Source organism: Gossypium hirsutum, chromosome D05 (assembly GCF_007990345.1).
Source record: "Gossypium hirsutum isolate 1008001.06 chromosome D05, Gossypium_hirsutum_v2.1, whole genome shotgun sequence".
NCBI lineage: Eukaryota > Viridiplantae > Streptophyta > Magnoliopsida > Malvales > Malvaceae > Gossypium > Gossypium hirsutum.
Genome location: NC_053441.1, coordinates 50,665,369 through 50,686,702, shown reverse-complemented (window position 1 = coordinate 50,686,702; position 21,334 = coordinate 50,665,369). Strand labels below are relative to the sequence as shown.

At 32.1% G+C, this 21,334-nt stretch overlaps 1 protein-coding gene across 2 annotated transcripts; it reads left to right on the top strand.

Moving 5' to 3' along the window:
* The first annotated feature begins 17,549 nt into the window (after window positions 1-17,549).
* Window positions 17,550-20,940, top strand: LOC107903887 (ultraviolet-B receptor UVR8). Of its 2 annotated transcripts, XM_016830067.2 has the most exons (8): window positions 17,550-17,931; window positions 18,049-18,201; window positions 18,605-18,763; window positions 19,282-19,449; window positions 19,613-19,744; window positions 19,958-20,044; window positions 20,305-20,394; window positions 20,468-20,940. In XM_016830067.2, exons 1-8 carry the CDS (start codon window positions 17,706-17,708, stop codon window positions 20,647-20,649), a joined length of 1,197 nt encoding a protein of 398 aa, XP_016685556.1. In that variant the 5' UTR covers window positions 17,550-17,705; the 3' UTR covers window positions 20,650-20,940. The 2 variants fall into 2 exon arrangements, with proteins under 2 accessions (XP_016685556.1, XP_016685557.1); XM_016830068.2 differs by lacking the exon at window positions 18,605-18,763 and having other exon boundaries at window positions 17,614-17,931.
* Window positions 20,941-21,334: the final 394 nt, after the last annotated feature.

Genomic DNA, 21,334 nt, shown 5'->3' with positions numbered 1-21,334 from the left:
CATCTAAATTAAAACTTTTAATTTTTTTAACATGCTTTTATAATTCTTCACAATATATCCTTAAAATATTATATTCATAACAAATAGGGCCTACGAGACCCGATACATACCTATGCAATTCAATGCTTCATTTCCATTTCATTCAGTTCACAATTTCTCATGCTCACAATTCAAATCATATCACTAGCAATTTCCATTTAATTACCATGTATTTCAATTAAAACACAATAATTAATAATAATTAGATTTGAATTACAATAATACAAACTTACTAGGCTAAATTGTAGAAATACCATGATACAGGGGCATTTTGGAAATTTTCCATTTCCCTCGACTTTCCACGCGATCTTGATCTAAATTAATAATTTCATTCAATTTATTAATTTAGACAATAAAACTATTCAATTCTTGAAATTTTGTCATTTTTTTCATTTTTACAAAATTACCCTAAAAATTTTACTTTTATTCAATTTAGTCCCTAAACCTAAAACATGTAAATTAGCTATTTTTAAAATAAACTCATATTATCAAGATATTCACATATATTTTTCCTCCTCCTCCACTCCATTCCACATCCTTAATGTACTTAACACTTTTAGAAATAATATTTTCTAAAGTTTCATTATTCACCCTTAAGTATATTCAAAGTTGTCTATCCAAGTCAGTATCACTAAATTATTTTTATCTGGAGCTACAGAACTCCAAATTATTTTAAAAAATTTTGAAAATTTTATGGTAAAAATATATATGAGTCTAGTTTCAGGGAAAATTAACGGTGCATAATTTGGAGTTTCAAAATTTTTAGTGTAGCCAATTAGTACAGTTTATTCTTTAAATATTCCACTGTTTCACTGCCTACCGCTACTGACCTCTTTTCACTAAAAATCAAATATCTCTTAGTACAAAATTCTGATGGTAGTGTCATTTATTTCTCTTGAAACTAGGCTCATTAAGTAATTTAATCATATAAATTACAAATTACAATTATTGTTTTACAACTTATAATGATTTATCAAAGTTAGAACAGGGGATTCCAAAATCAATCCGACTCTGCCTCACTAAAATTCAAATATCTCAAAATATATAACTCTTTTACTTTCTCTGTTTCTTTTATGTAAAAATAGACTCATTAAAATTTCATTTCATATCTTATTCACTCTCTAACTCAATTTCCAAAATTTATCGTGATTTTTCAAAGTTAACCTACTATAGCTGTCCAAAACTGTTTTAGTGCAAGATGTTGATAATCAAATTTATAACACCCTCATTTCCTTTCTCTACAATATTTTCTATTAATTCCTCTTGTTTCCCTTCACTAACATATCAAGAAAATAGAACCTTATATAATAAATCCCTATATTAACATCAATTGCCTACTTTTTCAATAATATCAAACTCAAAAATATATTGAAATCTTAATGTTCTTACATTGCTCTATTGATTTCAATCTTTAACTTGATTTTCTCTCCCTTCCAGCCTTTATTTCTTGAATCTAACTTGATATTCTATCTCCCAATAGTCTCCTTATCAATTTTCTCTCTTGGTGGCTATGGAAATTCTTTTGATTTCTAGAGGAAAATGGTGATTTTTTTGTGGAAGGACCAAATTGTAAAGAAAGCAAAACTTTCTTTCTATCTTTTTCTCACGTTGGTGCATGGAAAAATGGTGGGTTTCATGCTTCTTCATCTTCCTTTTCTTATATATATACTAAATAAAATAATAGTAAAATAGTAAAATATCATTTAAATATTAAATTAAAATACTAATAAACTAATATTTATTTAATTAATTAAAATAAAATATCTCCAACATCATCATTATCTTCTATATTTCTCTCTCTTCTAATTGACCATTTTTTCGTTTATGATCTTTTAAAATTTCATCCTTGAGTCATCACTTAATTTGGTAAAATTGTGATTTAGTCCCTCAAAATTCTTCACCTTTTTCAATTTGGTCCTAATCCATCCATTTTCCTTAGTTTCTAGATCATTCCACCCTTAAAATATTTACACCATTGGTCCTTTAACTTTTTCATATTTACACTTTAACCCCTCAATTTTTTAGTATTTCCTCTTGGGCAACAAAATCTTTCTCACTTTTGCGATTTAATCTTTTCTTGAACTAATATGTCATAATGTACTTCCCAATGTTGACATAACTCCAAAATTTCCCCTTTTTGTCGCTTTATTTCCTTATTTTATTATATCAAAGATAATATTTTACTGTAAAAAATTTTGGGTATTACAATCACACCTCGAAAGTCGTAACGTCATGACATGCGTATCCTATACTATTCCTATGGTTCATACATGGCTTTCGGACGTTGTAATTCAATCAATTCAAGCTCGAAATAGGTCATCCCACGCTCAATTCAATTCGGCGACATCTATATTTGTATATACAATTGAATTTAAAAACATTTATTTACTTATGAACTTACCTCGTTCAGAAACGAACAGATCGGAACAACTATTCGACAACTTTCGACTTTCCTCGATCTAACTCTGATTTATTTCTTTCTTGATAAAATCAATTCAAATTTAACTTATTTAATCACATATCCATTTAATCTCATCCAAAAACACATAAATGGGCATTTTGCACTTTAGCCCCTAAAATTTCACATTTTCTCAATTTAGTCACTATTTCAAAACAACACAAAATACACATAATTTCATTAAACACATGCTTGGCCGAATCTTCCCTAGGTCCCTAGCAGCCCATTAATTCCATTTATTTCACATTTCAACCCTCATTTTGCAAATTTCATAAATAAATCCCTAATTTGGATTTTCATCAAAAATTAGTTTATAAAGTATGAAAATCTAACATGAAATAATCATATTTCATCATTAAACATCAATGACCACATAAAATCCTCAATGGAAACTATCAAAATCTTTAACAAATTTGAAATTGAAGACATGGGCTAACTAGTTCTAGCTGCAACGATCACAAAAACGTAGAAATAATTAAAAACGAAGTTAAAACTGTACCTATTTGAGCAAAAACACCATGGCCGAACGTAAAGCTCTTCAATGGCTATTTTAAACCCTATTTTTGGTTGTAAATGGATGGAAGATGATGATATTTAGCTTTTTTTTATTTATTATTAAATTAATTACCTATTTACCCTTTTACCCTTTAAAACTATTAATAATAACACCAATTTCCACTCCACTATCATCCACTATCTCATAAATGGGATATTTACTACATAAGGATCTTCACTTTTAAGTTTTATAGCTATTTGATACATTTAGCTTATAGAACACAACTTTTACGCTTTACTTGATTTAGTCCTTTTTACTGAATTAAACACTTAAACGATAAAATTTCTTTGCGAAAACTTCACACAACTCTAATATCATATTGTAAATATTAAAAAATAATAAAATAAATTTTATGACCTCAAATTTGTGGTTTCAAAACCACTATTCTGATTTAGCTAAAACTAGGCTATTACAATCTTATTCATCCTCTTCTTCTACCTGCACCTGTGTTCACATAAAACCACACATTTCCTCCCCAAGTGATAAAAGTAACAAATAATGGGCAATGTAGCGCAATCCAAGCTTTGTTATGCAATGTTCAAAAATATCCTAAAAATGCATATTTATTTACTTAATTTCAAACAATTAATTCTATCTAGAGGCTTAAAATATAACTCTTTTCAAGAGTTATCATTATGTTGTATGTTGTTTATTCTAGATACTTCTGCAAAAGATCATATGAACTGTAATCTGGAAATAAAAAGGATGGTATGATAAATATGTTGATATATAAATGCTGGATAAGATTTGCATGTATGGTTTGTATGAATTTGACAAGTATAAAGTATATGATGAGAAATTTGGATTTGAAAGTATGACTTTAAAAGAATGTCTAAGATATAGGTTAAGTTTGATGCGAGGACATGAAAGGTCTGTTATGTGAGTTAGTGTATGTTCACTACAGTGGAGTCTAAAAGGGTTCTGTCAGTACTTTAATCATGATATTTGAAAGGAAAGCCAGTGGCCATGGCACCATATCGTGTAAGACCATAGCTGGGTTATGGCAACATATGGAAAGACCATACCTTGTAAGACAATAGTTGGTAGGTTATGGCATTGTATGGAATGAACTAAAGGAAGGTTATTATCTAATAGCGTTTTTTAAGTGACCTAGGACGATGAGGGGCAAACCTCACGAAACGTGAGTCTAGGCAAATCCTTATCGTGAACATGCCATGAAATAGAAACCTTTATTGTTATCTATGAAATGGAAGCCTTTGTGGCTGTTTATGAAATTGAAGCCTTTGTGACGCTTTATGAAGTGGAAGTCTTTTTGTCAATCCAAGGAAAGAAAAGCCCTTGTGGCAAATGAAGAAAGGCATGCCTTTATGGTGCACACAAACAAATGGCCCTTGTGGCAACCATCTAAAGGAAACGCCTCTGTGGTGGGCTTTAGAAGAAAGAAATGGTGTTCTCAAAGAACTCTAAAGGGATAGTATGTGTGGTAAGCATAGAAGGGCTAGTATGTATGGCAAACTCTGAAGGAATGGAGGCATGACGAACCTTGAAGGAAAATCCCTTGTGGCTTATCATGTTACACTTTCAATAAGATAATTGAATGATCTTTCTTTGTGAAGAGCTCTAAATGAGTTGTTCGGGCGGATCCTATATGATCTTAAGATAAGAATGGAGAAACTGGAATGCGCCAGAGCATGTGGCAAATTCAAAATATGGGTTAAATAGACTTGAGGAACAAATCTGGGTAAAGGTTATGTCTAGTAAATTGAAGAAGGCTGTTTGTCTTTAATTATTAGAACTCTAAAGGGATAGTATGTGTGGTAAGCATAGAAGGGCTAGTATGTATGGCAAACTCTGAAGGAATGGAGGCATGACGAACCTTGAAGGAAAATCCCTTGTGGCTTATCATGTTACACTTTCAATAAGATAATTGAATGATCTTTCTTTGTGAAGAGCTCTAAATGAGTTGTTCAGGCGGATCCTATATGATCTTAAGATAAGAATGGAGAAACTGGAATGCGCCAGAGCATGTGGCAAATTCAAAATATGGGTTAAATAGACTTGAGGAACAAATCTGGGTAAAGGTTATGTCTAGTAAATTGAAGAAGGCTGTTTGTCTTTAATTATTAGAAGAAAAGGGGGAATTTTTTAGAAAAATCAAATCGTATAATTAAAGAATGTATCTCCTAACTATGTAAGAAACCATTCATGGATTTCGAAGAAACGATGGCTTAGAGTATGTTTCTAAGAATAACAATATTTTTTTAATATGGGCCTCTGGAATGGGTATGGTTAAGGAATCATGATAGTGTAAGGTGAAGAACGTGAGTAATGTATCAATATGCAAAAAGTAAGGCATGATTTCAGAAGTCAGGGGTGACATTTAAAGTATGAAGAATGACACTCTAGGAAGGTATTTGCTAGAGACAAGTTGGAGAACAATGGACAATGATGACGAACTGAATTACCAGATGAGAAATACAAAAACGATTCAAGTAAACGGATATTTATCTCACTAAGTCCTCATGAGCTTACCTTAGTGCTTTATGTTACAGGAAATTTGATTTGGGTCTACGCTAGGAGGGATATGCTAAGGTTATACTAAGGAGCGTATCGGGCTAATATGCATACAGAACAAGTCTATTTGTGTATTCGAGTCTAAGCTATTTTATAGGAGTTCTTTACACAAAATAATTATAATAGACTAGGACATCAATTCAATTATAGTTGTACATAAATTTTCCATATATACCAATTGAATTCCTTTATTATTCCTACTTATGTATTTCTTAGAGATTTTTTAATTAAACAATTGTAATCGAATGTAAATTTGTATAATTGAGTGAACTACATATGTACTTGAGTAGTAACACGCTAGATTCAGATTCGATTCATCGAATCGGGTTTGGGGCGTTATAGTGTTAGTAGTTTCTTAGACTCTATTATGTGTGCTAGTTATTACTCAATCACCTCTTCCTTTGGATTCGACCCCTTGGAATACTTCGTGTTCCATTAAAATTATAAATATTACAACTAACACTGTACATTTGCAGTAAAATTGGGCTTTAAAAATTGTTGTATAAATTCATTGCTTTAATGCGCACATGTGCAATCGGTCACCAAGAAAGAAAGATATGGTATGGGTTGTCATTGATCGATTAACAATGTAACACCCCTAACCTGACACCTCTATCAAATTTGGATATGGAGCGTCACAAATGGACTTACCTACGTATATTTTCCATATTCAATTATTGGTACTTACCTCTCTATTCGACAATCTAGGCGCACGCGTCCTCATACCACATATAATGTCTCAACAAAATTGAGGACTCGAGGGGTTTAGCCAGATCGGCCTTTCCAATCTTCTAGGTCCAGTGAATCGACTAAACCTATGCTCTGATACCACTAAACTTCTAACACCCCTAACTTGACCCATCTGCAGGATCTAGGTATGAAGCGTAAAAAATGGACCTAGTTCACCCCTCACAATTTGTACCTCTAATCAAATTGTTCACTTACAGCGAGACCTTTAAAATTTTTAACTTAGTGTTAACTAATTCAGGATCTAGACCCTAAGGACATCGTCTAGTGACACCATGATTAATCCTGAGGCATAGCCTCCAAAGGTACCTCTTTCCTATGTGCATCCGACAGAATTTTGAGAAGGACTGCCTTCAGTATGGTGCAAAGGAAGAAACTCTCATCCATGCTCTCAAGGATTGCCCTACGGCTTGGACCATTCTGACTCTTTATGGTCTCGACAATAGGCTACTCGTTGGTGACTACCCCTATTGCATTAACTGGATTGAGGATGTTATGCGTGTCTTGGATACAAAAGTTGTTACTGATTTCTTCACAACCCTTTGGAACAGTTGGAATAATCGAAATAACTTTGTTTTCTAGGGAAAATAGGATGATGCGAGAGTTGTTTGGGAGAGAGCTCAAACCCTCTTTCATGACTTCAGAATTCATAACTTTGTCAACAACCCGATGCTGCCCATCACCCCTGTATGTAAAAAATGAAAAAAGCCCCTTGTGGGTTTGCTAAAATTAATTTTGATGCTATTGGTTCTAATGATAAAGTTGGTTATGGTGTGCTCGTTAGGGACTCTGATGGTTTCATTCTTAGGGGTAATGGGGGCTTTAAAGATAATATAATTGATTAAGATAGGATCGCAGTGATAACTATGTATACAATCATTAGACTTGAGATCATTATTGTCCCAACATAGTGAGTCGTATATTTTGATACAGTCAAACGTCTACTGTAACAAGTTGTACTATAAAGACTGATGTTGGGTATGCCACAATCTATGTAGTGGGATATGATTAATCAAGATAGGAAGATAGGATTTGTCCCTCCTACATAATGGGAGCAACATCTTAGGCCACTTGATGAAGTGAGATTAGAAATGCATGGTCATGCTCAAATAAGTTAATATGAGATATTACACTTATTTGTTTATTGTAGTCTACTTCAGGTATCAAGAAACATGAGATTTGACTTTGCAAGTTTGATTATTCCATGACTTGTGTCCAATCGAGATATAAAGGAAAAAAGGATATAATACATGAAAATTTATCACAGAAAGGTTATGTTAAACCACGACTTCTCGTAACTTGGGTAGGGATGATGCATTGCTAGATGCCACTTATTGTTTGTAACATTAAAAGTGTTCTAGTATTACTACTGATGTTACAAAAGCCTATAGGGTCACACCTTATGGTTGAGACTAACAAAATCTAAACATAATTGGTATTAAATTTAACTGTTATAAGAATTATATTAATTATTGAATTAATTTAATTTGACAGTTAAATAATAAACACAATATATGTACAAATTCGATGTACAAGAATTGAGAACATAGTTAAAATAAATGTATGAATATGATTCATATAAAATATTAATTGTGATATGTTTACCAAAATTATTAAAATAAAGCATTATACTAATTAATTTTTGTCAAACGTAAAATATATATGGAAATTAATATATTTTTTATAGGATATTACACTGTGATATTTTCATATATATTCTGGCACCAAAAAAGGGATTCCATTTTTTAGGGGATATTAAGTAAAAGGAATTATAAAAGACACTCTAGGCTGCAGAAGAGTGTTAACCAACATTAACCATAAAAAGAAAAAGAATCTAGGTCTAGCAATCGCATTTTCTTTTCGGAAAAACTCTCTGAAACATTTAGTGAGAGTTTTTGTTTGTTCGTTCGCAACAGGGTGGACTACGTAGAGGCTAAGACGATTCTGTTGCGGTTTTGGATCGGCAGCGTGCGAAGGGGATTAAAACAGCAGTGGTTCCTTCCTATTTTTTAGAGTACAAAAGGTATATTTTTCAAACCTTTTCTTCCTGATTCGTTCCTCGTGCATGGATTCCTGTTTTGGATCACCGGAATATTTTTTCCACTGCGCCACAAGGCGTTCCGGTGATCCAACATGAGTGTCGTACAATGTATAAGGAAATACATGAATGGTTGGGTGCAAAGTATGATCGAATGGTCACATTCATCATCCTTGGACGTTCATGAAAACTTGGGTACTTGAAGAGACAATTCATCCCCCTTTTGAAGTGCATGAATATAGATGAAAATAGCTTAAATAGAATGCCATAAGCTCATTTTCAAGACAAACAATAACAGCTAAAAACACCTACTCAAGTGACGGATAAGATAATGATATGACATTCTAAAATAAGTAGACATGTAGACACGACTTAACACTTAGACATTCAAAATGAAATTCACACTTTAAAACAAGACACACAAAAGATAAACATTGAGACCAACAATGCATAAGAGAACTATACTCCAAATATCTCATAACTTAACACATGAATTCTTAGGTAAAGGAAATAAATACACAAGCTATGGAAATAAAACAAGTTAAAATAAATAAACAGGCTTCAAACGTCCACATGAAAGATGTTGCATGGACTTGGACATTTTCATCTTGCATTTAGGCCCCTCAAGCTTGGCCCAGTCTCGAGACCTTCTAGACAAATCACATGATATGGCTAGAATCACATCAGAAGCCCTAGAACAATACAAGCTTAGATCCAACCATATTCTACATGCCCAAGCTACTTTGGAGCCTTCTGATGTGAGCCAAGTAAACTTCGGCTGCATGCGACAGCTCACCAATGTCTATTTAGGCTTCAATGTGATGAATCCTTCTAGTACTGAGTGGGAAGAATTCCAAAAAAAGTGGAAGGAATCCGACAACCTCTTCTTCCCTTCAAAACCCAAGCCAACCACTCCAACTCCGATAGAGAAAGCCACTGATGAAGGAGAGTAAGACGTAAAGGAGTCTGTTGATCCACCAACTAGGGAAAATGATTAATTCTTTTGTACTAGTACTTGTCTTCTCTTTAATAAAATTTTCTTATTTCCAACTTTTGTATTTATTTTCACTGTACCTGTAACACCCCTTAACCCTAAACCATCGTCGGAATAGGGTTACGAGGTAGTACCAGACATATCAGACAATCTACAAATAATTCTTGAACAAATAATAAACTTATTATAATATATAATCATAAATTCATATAAATATTTTATTATTACTAATTGACTTCATTTCATTATTTTCTTTTTAAAAAAATTCAATATAACCTCTTTATAAATATTCAACCTTCCCTGGAATTTCAAACTTCAACCAATTCAAAACCAATATCACAATCCATACAATTTCATATTCAAATACACCTAAACATATCTTAAACATCAACTTAGTAATTTACTAAGTAAATATTCGCATATATTGTTTAAATTAATAAACTTCATTCATTCCATTTCAACTTGTTACCAAATATACCAAATATGTATTCTATTTCCATTTCATTACACCAAGTATCAAAATATCATTTTAGTATCATTTTCAACCAAAAACATAAGACACTTTCAAGTGATCAATATAGCACTTAAGTACATGCCACTTTACCAAACAAAAGATTACATCACCAAATTTTGTACTAGAGTCGGGATCGCTCTGGATGCTGAGCCGGAACCTTAATTTCTACTAACCTGTGCATGGAAACAACCGTACGCTGAGTATTTCATACTCTGTGGTATTACTATAATTCAAACTATAATATAATAATCAAGTAAATTAAATCATTTAACTTTCATTTCTCAATATCTACAATTCAATTTGGCTTTCATTAATAGATATCATATACCATCACATTGAGCCATTATTTATCTCATGAACATTTAGTTCATGCTTTCTATTCACATTTTCATATTCAATTCACATTTTCAAATTATATTCCACTATCACGTTTCTTTCCAATGGCTCAACTAATTCATTTCGTTCGATTTAACTTTCCAATTAATTACTCCTATTAATAGACTCGGACTTTCGCAGATACTCGGATCTAACCAAACACACCAGATTGGCACCCAGTGCCTCATCAGATAGTTCGAAGCAAAGTTGACATCCAGTGTCTCATCGGCCTAGCCGAAGTAAAGTGATACCCAGTATCTCATCGAATCTATCCGAAGTAAAATAGTGACACTCAGTGTCTCATCGACCCGAGGTCGAAGTATCCCTGAGCTCTTCCAATCCTATAGCATTCCAACCATATCCAACTCAGCCCGACTAGTTAATAAGATTTCCAATTCTCAATTCAAACTCACTTTCATTTCAAAATTTACTTTTAATACCAAATTCACTTTTTCATTCACTAATCAAAATTCAATTCAATACTAACACATTTTCCCATTCAATTCAATTTTCTAAATTCAATTTAATAAAGTTACTTACCTCAATATTTACTTACCATAAATTAAATAAATATAAAAATAATATTTAATAATCAATAACTTGAATTATAGTAATACAAACCCGAATTTCGCGATTACTCCTCGATAATTTTTTCCTTTCCTTTTGGTGTCGATGTCTCGGGTTCTTTGTTAGCTATGAAAATTAAAATAATTTACAATCATTAATATATTACTAATTTACATTAAATACAAAATTTCTATTTAACTTTCACTTAAATTCCAATTTTAGTCCTAACTAAATTCATCTATTTTTCCATTACAATTTATATCTTATTCCTATCCAAATTCCATATAAACTTAAATTTAACTATCAAATTTTCATCATAATTTCATAGTTTCGAATTTCTTTCAATTTAGTCCCTACAACACAAAACTTATAGCCTAGTTTACAATTAATTCTTTACTCAATTCTAATCAATAATTCTATCAAATAAACTCCTAATTCAATCATTTATTCAACATGAACCCTACTAAAAAATCTACTAATTTTCAAAATTTCAACTTAAATTCAATAATATTCAACTCTAAGACTCTAAAAACATCAAAATTATAAGAAAAGGGACTAAATTGACTTACCAAATTAAACTCCAAGCTTTAAAAACCCTATTTCTCCTTTCTTTCTTTCCCTTTTTCTTTTCTTTCTTTTTCTCCCTGTTTTGTTTCTATTCTGTTTCTTTCTATTTCTTTTTGTTTCTTTTTATGCTTTCATTTTACTTTAGTTTAATAATTATTATTTCTTAAGTATTAATTAAATAAATATGTATTTTACAATGGTATGTATATGATTTATTACACTTGTACTTTACTATCAAAATACATTTGTCAACTTATTAATTTGTTCATTAATCTAATAATATAATATCAATTAAATAATAATAAAAATTATTATTATTATTATTATTATAAATATCTATTTAATAACAAATATAAATATTACAAATGTACACATATATATTTTACATTTATATTTTATCATCACCATACACTTGTCATAATTTCAATTTATTTATCATATAAAAATCTTTTACTAATTAATAATAAATAATAAATAATAAAATATCTTTTTACTAATTATATATATAATACAAATGTACTCATTTAAATTAATGCACTTGTATTTTATTTTAACCTTACACTTGTCTTTTCTTAATTTATTTCATAATATAATAATATAATTAATTTAATTTATAACATAATAACAATAATAACAATAATAATATATTTTATAATTAAACAATCATAAAAATCAAAGATTTTTATGCTTTGCAATCTCATTCATTATAATAGGCTTAATTGCCTATTTAGTCCCTTTTATCTTCTTTTAATCTATAATTAGACTTTCACACCTTATTCAATTCAGTCATTTTTCCTAATATCTATTAACTAAGCTAAATTCACCCAATTTGAACCTAATTAAACATTCAACTAGACTCATGATTACTCCTAATAATTATTTACGAACTCGATTTACTAAGACGGAGGCCCTATAACTCACTTTTTTGATGTTTGTGAATTTTGGATCATTACAGTACCTTTCTTTTTGTTGTTCCCAGCATGTTTATTGCTACCCAATAATAGTCCGCAAATCATGTAATTAACCACACATCACAATATAACATCCTTATTTGAAATCTAAGGGACTAAGCCTGACCTAATACATCACGCATATAGGGACTGCTATTCAATTTCCTATGTCCAGAAGATCGGCTAAATTGAAGCTCTGATACCACTAAATTTGTAAACATCATATACCCGACTCGGTCACCAGGTTCGGGTACCAAGTGCCACAATTAACCCGAATATCTTAGTAAAATTTGTACCCTGACTTACATACTGATTTGGATAATACTAAATTATACATCTATCACCATTATTAAATTTTAACTCAACAATAAGACTAACAAATTTCAACTTTAAAATTGGATTGAATGTACTAAATTCTTACAGTCATTCCTCCTAATTAACCATGAATAAGTATTTACATATTGTAGCTCAATACTCTACTACAATTACACTTAGTTAATCCCCAAGGCGTGGCCTTTGAAGGTACCCTTCTATATGCTTGAAATAGCTACCCCGTTCTTAACGTGAACCTGGCAGTATCTGGCTTTACCTTCCATGTGACCTTTGAATCAATCATTGTCCTTGCATATAAGGCAATACCATCATAAGTTTAGATGAACTTAGTGAGATTTTGTACAGTAAAAATCAAGAGCTTTAAATTTTGGGTAAACAAGAATAATAGTACAGAATGAAAAATTCCTAGGTGTTTTAGGAGATTTTGTAAGTCTATCTGGCGTTGTCGACACCCATACTTTATCTATAAGAACTATTGGTGGATACATAAATTGCGTTAGTCGTGGGTGTACTTCCCCTAAATGTTACCTTCTTTCGAGACTTGACCTTATCCATCCTTAGTCCAGACTTCTCTTGTACCCTTCTTAATATGACTTATCACTGATACCTATATCTATAGACACGTATTGGTGACTACTATTGGCGGCTTAGTCAAGATTTTGCCACATCTATGAATCGTTACCTTGATCCCTTATTCCCTGTTGAACACAATATATATTTACCTTATTATCTCGACAATTATCTTCTTTTTACTTAGCCTCTACTTGGACCCTTCCTTAAAGAAGGACTCATTCTAACATTCTCATTTGCGGTCTTGAATATGATAATTGGCTTATTGGATAAACGCCCCTTTTTTCCTTACAGACTCATACTTAGAATATAGTCCCATAAGACTTATCCTCTATAAATCCTTCTACTAAGATACTCCAAAAATTTGATAGTTTTTGGAAAATTACCTTACACTTAAATTTTCCCTTAGTAGACTTCCTCATCTGATAGTTCTCGTAGGCTTTTCTCGCGCTATATAGTCTTGACGGGCATTCCCCGTCTTTAGTAAATTCTCGATAGGTTTTCTACCCAAGATAGTCTTTATTGGATTCTTTCCTAAGAGAGTCTTTGGCAGACTCCCCTCTCATTCAGATGACCTCTTTACCCATGAATACATAAGACTAATATTTTGTGCAATCGTCCTGCTTTATTATGGTCAAAGTTGTTTCACTTATCAATGTTGGTGGACTCATATGAAGGATATCTAATTACCAATACTTTGAAGGAATTGTTCCTTTCCTCTCACATATACCTAGATTAAGATGTTTCCATTTAACTTTGTATTTGGCAGTTCCTTTTATTACAACGCGTACCTATTTTCCCAAACGTGTCACGCTCGTTCTGTCAGGTTGCTCGCCACTCTAATCATACAACGATTTCCCTTTTTGTGTCCTAATAGGCTTCTTGGTTCATTATCTTAGCAAACTCTATCTTGCCACAAAGTGTAACTATTCGTTATTGGATAACGCCATGGCTAACTAAGGACTTTTGATTTAGAAAAATCAGTAAACCTCTTTCGAGGTGCCGCCCCGAAGGACCTATGTACCGTTTACACGTTGTCGCCCCAAAGGACCTATGTACCATTTACATGTTGTTGCCCCAAATGACCTATATATCGTTTACACAGTGTCACTCCATAGAGTCGATAGAACGTCGTCATAGTGTCACTCTAACGAACCAGTAGATAACCATTCCATGATGCTGCCAAACTCTCTTGAATCCCATAACAATTTGCCCATTCCCCTATTATGCCAATTTTTTTCCTATCTTCAACTAGCCCGCCAATGTAACTCGCTCCATACTCCACATGCAATAAACATGCATATCATTTAAGGCAATGTACTATACCATGCATAAGCCATTAATCACTTAATCAGTTCAAAATCATTTGACATCTAATGTACATACTTACACATCGTTATGCATACTCATCATACTCATTCACCATTTCATACACAACAGCAAATTTAGTCAAACTCGGGAAAAACACAAACACAAATCATTCAAATAGAGAAATATCATCAATCACCTAGAGGCAAAGTACAAAAACTCACCTAAACTCCTATGTCCTTGTCAACTTAGCTTTTCCAAATGCTAAAGCCTCCTTCCTGGCAGGTAAGCATGATAACTAGATATATCTATTAAATTAATGGTGTTCAAACCTTAAAACCTTAAATCCATTATTATACAGAAACTTTTCAGGAATTCTTACTTCTCTTTCCTCAAAATCATGAGTATAAAAAGGGTTAGGAGCTTACCAGCCTACTAACAATTTCTGCCCCATGCGAAGCCTTCCTTAACTTTCTCTTCTCTGGAGAAACTGAAAAAGATGATGCATATGAGAAACTATAAACGGAAAGGAGAAGAATTTGTCATTTGTCGGATAAGGCTTCTCACCCTATATATAACTCCTCTTACACGGTCTCTAAATCTCAATTAGTCATTCATTGGTAATCATTGTGTCTTCCACTAAGAGACCAGTCGGTTCCAACTTAACCAAACCAAAATTGGATATTAACTAATTACTAACTTGACACAAAAATTTTCCTAGTTTCCAATAAAGTTCGCCAACTTACCATTTTATTCAATTAACGACCAACTTTCTTATAAACTTGGGACTTAAAGAGGACTGGTGTGACACTCACAACAGGTGAACCTAAAATTTTCACATCTTAGAGATAATTTCCTCACTTTTGTATCTGATAAGATTGGTACTCTCCCCACTAAATTCACCCCTGTGAACATAGCTTGTAAAACCACAACACAATGGTTTTACAATCAAATGCACTCACACAAATAATGTTTCTCACTTGAACAGATTAAGTGCTCTCAATTTAGTACATAAAGCTATACAAGTCTCTTAATTATATAGAGTTTTTGAGACTTGCTAACATAATGAAGATCTATATCAATCCCATTAAACAAAAACTAAACTAGTTGAATACAATATAATAATAACAAAACAAGGTAAACAAGGACTATAGGTAGCGAAGTCTTAAATGTTCTAATCCAATCCAACTTTCTTGATCCAATCCAATCTTATTCCTTAAACATGTTTCCCAAAGTAATATAATCTTTGTTGATGGGATAGATACAGTTCACAATATTATTATAGCCCAAAAGTCTAGTTCGATAAATTACCAATTACCTAAATATGGAAATAGTCCAACCGACCGTAGAGCTTTAGGAAGTGAGCTCTTCCCTAGACATATCTCAATTATTTCAACAATCACATCAAAACATGCTAATAAAAAAAAGTTATATTGTGTTAGAATTGAAAGTGAGGGAACACCTACGATGCAACCATAGCACTAACACTTAATAATTCAACAACTAATTATGTAAGCTTTCTTATCTTTTTCATCTCAGAAGGATGTTCTTATACTCCTAAAATTAAATATTGAATAAATAGGACATTTTATATTACAGTTTATCATATGAATAAATGAATCTCAGTCAAATAATTCATAGTGATCAAGATAAGTGGCACGTATTTCAACATTTTTTTTCTATTTAATGATGATGATAAACTAATATTTAAATGAGAATAGAATCAATAGATTAGGAAAATTTTGAGAGCTAATGCATTATTTTTCTAAATATTTCGGCCGAAGAAAATTTCACGATATGGTGATGGATAGAAGTTTATAGATCAGATTATCTAGTTCGACTCGAAGATTCGCTCGAAAAGTGAGAAAGTTTAGGTAAAAAGGTAAAACATGTTTAAAAAATGAGTCTGGCCTCAGGTAAGGTACTTTTAGTCTGAGCTCGGCACGAATTAACAAAAGGACAAAAAAATCTTTTTTTTTGCTATTTTAATGCTATTTTCTTGTTGTATTCTCTTTATTTTGCTGCCATTTCACTACTGTGTTGCTATTATTTTGTTGTTATTATTTGAATATTGTATAACATTTGTTTCATTGTTAATTTTGTTATTATTTTAGAGACATTGCTTGTTAAGTTACATCTATCTTAGTGTTATTTAAATATACATATTTTTTAAAATTTATTTTTAATTTATTAAGAAATATTTATTTTAATATTTTTAGTATTTTTGATGTATTATATATAAAAAATTTAATATGGACGGGTCGAGTTGAGTCGGGCCGGGATCGAGTTTTAATATTTTTATCCGGACCAAGTTTGAGCAAAATTTTAGACCCATTTTCGGGCCGGACCGGGCCAGGCTCAAGCGTAGGATTTTGGTTGAGTCTGACACATGAACACCTCTAGTGATGGATCACATTTAGTTGTACGGAAGGCCCAACGTCGCTACCGACAACCAAAAATGTTTGTTAGTAAAACCATGTAGTTTCAACTGGGTTGAATCATTATCCGTGATTACAGGTTCACGTTCGATTGAATTAATTGAGTTGATGAGGCCTATTTTATCATTTTAACTCGATTTAATTTTTTTTGAATCAAGTTGAGTGAAATAAAATTCAAGTCAAGTCAAATCGAGTGGAATTTTTCGAATTAAATTAACAAATTAAACATGTCAAATTAAAATATTGTTATAATATAATTAATTCTATGTTAGAGCACAAACTATATATATTTGAAAACCTTTTCAAAATAAAATAAGAAAAAATAATATACTTTAGTATTAATAAACTTGAATCATTAAGTAATTTATTTAGTTTTTAAATTATTATTTTAGAATATTTTTAAAATTTTTATATATATTTTTTAGGATTTTTTTAAAATTTTATATTTTAAAAAAATTAAAATTTATATTAAACCCTTTTTTTGCATTTTTTATTAAGAAATTAATTTAATCATTTTCAAAATTGAGATAAACTAATATGTATCCAGAGTTATTAAAATTATAAAATTCAAATACAAACTATCTAAAAAATAAATAAATAACACAATTTGTTTAATTCCCAAATTTTTAATTTCGATTAGAATTTTTACTCGCCCTTACGCGACGGATTAAAATAAGAAATTAGGTACCCGGGCTCTGGGTTCTTTTGCCACGGCGATGGAAGCAAATCCGACGAGCAAACAAACAATAATCGATAATGAAACACAGAGAGAGAAAGAAGAACAACTGTGGAGCTGGGGAGCAGGAACGGATGGACAGCTGGGCACCCTCAGGCTCCAAGACGAGCACCTCCCTCAACTCCTTAATGTCCCTTCACTATCTTCCGCTTCATCCGTCTCTATGCTCGCATGTGGCGGCGCTCACGTTGTTGGCTTGACCTCTAGTACCCTCCTTAGAGAACTTTCTACTTTGCTTTATTTTTCTTCTATTTCCTTTGTCGATTTCCCAGGCAATAAATTATGTTGTTTGACGCAAAACTTTGTTTAATTGAACTTTGTAGGTGGGAAAGTACTAACATGGGGAAGGGGAAACTCAGGTCAGTTAGGCCATGGAGACATGGATTGCTTGCTATCTCCAAAGATTGTAATGTCTTTGGAGAGTTACTGCATCACTCAAGTTTCAGCTGGATGGAGCCATTCTGGATTTGTTTCAGGTTCCTTCCACATATATATATATATATATCTTACCTCTATATGAGAACGCTATACTGAAAATAAACCGATTTTAGATATTTCGGTATGCAAATAAGCTATCTTATAGTTACCATGTGTAATTAAATTGATGAGGTTGCTTAGTTTTTCCATTTTAATTTGTGCATTTCTTTTTGGTACAAAGTCAAGTTAGAAATTGGGGAGAGGATTACATCAACTGGGTTTGAACCTTGGTAATTGAGGTGTCAACAAGGGGCCTTGACCGTTGCTCCCTTATGCTGTTGACTGTGCACTTAGTTCTTAGCCTTCTAATTCTGATTAAGCTCATTGGAGATTATGAGTTTCATACGGCCACATTAATGTTGTTGAGCATGCTACTGAACTAATTTTCTAATTACTTATCAGATGAAGGGTGTGTTTTTACTTGTGGAGATGGTTCGTTTGGCCAGCTCGGGCATGGTGATTACAGGTCACATTGCTCTCCTGTTAAAGTATCATTTTTTGTTAATAAGCATGTTGAACAGATAGCTTGTGGCATGCGACATTCGCTTGTCCTACTGAAAGGTAAACGTGACAATGATTTAGTTGTAGTGTTAGTAGTCCTGAAAGCAACATGAAGAATTTAATTTTCCATATAATTTACTTGTGTTTGCCTTAATTTTTTGCACATGTTTTTCGAGTCTATCTTTTTTATCATTTATGTATGTTCACTACTTCAGTTAAGGTGATGAAAACTCCACGGGTTGAACTAAGTGTTGAAAGATGAACAGCGAAGCTAGATTTTTTTTCGCAACCTTTTTGCAAATGATGATTTAATTTTTTGAATTTACATTTTTCCAAATGATGATTAATAATGATGCTTTGTTGGATGCTTTCTGTGACCCTTGGGATGAATTGCAATTTGCGAGCTAAACATTGAATAAGGAATCTCACATGAGTAAAGCATAGTGTTTCTATCTTGATGCTCGGTGAATATGAAAGAAGACTAGAAGAGTACCCTTTGAAGATTTAGCTTAATTGAAGGTTTAGCTTAGTGATTCATATTTACTTAAATCATCAATAACCAAGTTTTGTCTCTGCAGATGGTTCAGGAAATCTACTTTATGGATTTGGATCTGGAAAGCGTGGTCAATTGGGTATTTCAATAGATAGAATCAAGTCTGTCAATGCTCCTGAGATTATCCGTGGATTTGATGATGTTCAAATCATTACCATCACTGCAAATGCAGACCACAGTGCAGCATTATCTGGTGAGTACTCCAAATTAGCTGAATATTTGTAGCATAAAACATTTTGGATCATAAGTATAACCCTTTTAGGTGAAAAATAAAATTTAGCTCCAATCACAAGCTGCTAATTTTAATTTAAACTTCTGAGTAATTCTTAGTTGTTGTGTTTTGTCTGTTGCACCAGCTGATAGAGAATTGTACACTTGGGGAAGAGGGTTTGGGGCTACATCTGATTTTCTTCGTCCTCAACAATCACCTTCATCATCGAAGTTCTCTAAAGTTGCACTTGGTTGGAATCATGCTCTAGTATTATCTGGTATGCATACACACTTGTTAATCCGTTATAGACTTGTACTTTGTTTGAGTTTTTACTTGATCTATTTGCCAGTAACTTAATATTAACTTTTCCCACCCAGGCCCCTGCCAAGAGAAAAGGAAAATTCCTAGGCGAATTTTCAGCTTTCTGAGAATTCTACCTGGCAAGATATTGTAAACCGCATGTTTATGACATTGTTTTCATTTTGTACAGATAATGGAGAAGTTTTTATGCTTGGTGGTAGTCATCATGGAATGCTAAGCAATCCTGAGATAACAATTCTCTCAAAGCATTTATCAGGTGATCCTTAAGGAAAACTAAGACTAGAACTTTGATTTCATCATAAAAAATAAATAAATAAGCAAGAACTTCAATATGCTTTAGTGCAATAGTAGCATTAGGATTGATGCTTACATATATACATTAGAGATGTTTGGTTTCTTAACTATCATGATTGGAAGGGAATTGCGGGGAAAGAAAAACATGAACATTAGATATTTATATATGTATATATACATATACAAACCATTATGTGATTGTTTATGTTTTTGCTGATATAGATGGAGCTGTTTTGGAGAGAGTCCCAGGTCTTGATGGGATAAAAGTGGTGGACATTGCAGCTGGAGCTGAGCACTCTGCTATTGTAACAGGTAAAGTCACATTAATCTTTCACTGGTTTGTGCCTGATCATGATGTTTACCGATTTTTCTTTCCAATTGGCAGAGGAAGGAGCGATTAAGATATGGGGTTGGGGTGAACATGGGCAGCTTGGTCTTGGGAGTACAAGGGATGAAACCAGCCCTCAAACAGTCAGTTTAGGTGATGAAGTTGAACGCAAAGATGGTACAGTCAGAGTTTACTGTGGGAGTGGATATACGTATGCCATTAGGACATTTTGTTCTTAATGATACATTCTGGTTAACATCAAAGAGACATTATGCCTTGGCTATGTAAACCAATGGGAGCAAACTTTTCTGGAAGCAGTCTGAAGAAAAGTTTAGAGCTGTTTCATCACTCCTGACGGTGTTTTTCTTTAAAAAAAAGTAAATTGTGTTCAGTTAATATCATGGTTAACCGTACCTACTGATATGTATTGTATCCAATTCGGTACCTTCCTGTTTTGATTTGCATCAATTATCTTGATCTTGTAGCGGTTGAGGTTGGCACCATCTTGTATTGATAGTTACAAGATTTTATTTTTTGGCTTTTTTAAATAGCTATTTAATTTAAAAGGTTTATACCACATGAAAAAAATTATGTAAAAAATATATTTATAAAAAATATATATTAAAATTAAATGAGGCTTTTATTCAAATGGTAAAGTTAAAAGTTTAAATTTCATTTGTTAAGTTCAAGTTTTATTATAGTATTATTTTATTAAAAAACACGAAAAGGTAAATATTTTTGTATTATTTGTTCCTTTATAAAAATAAATGTATTTTTGTAATTTTCGAACTGAGTTAGCATTCAGTTGATTCGTAATATCAATTTACTCACTAAGTTAATATAAGTATATATGAATTTTTGTTCTCTTAGAAATTATTCAAAGTTATGTTTATTACCCCATATTTAAAAAAAAACTTTTGAATA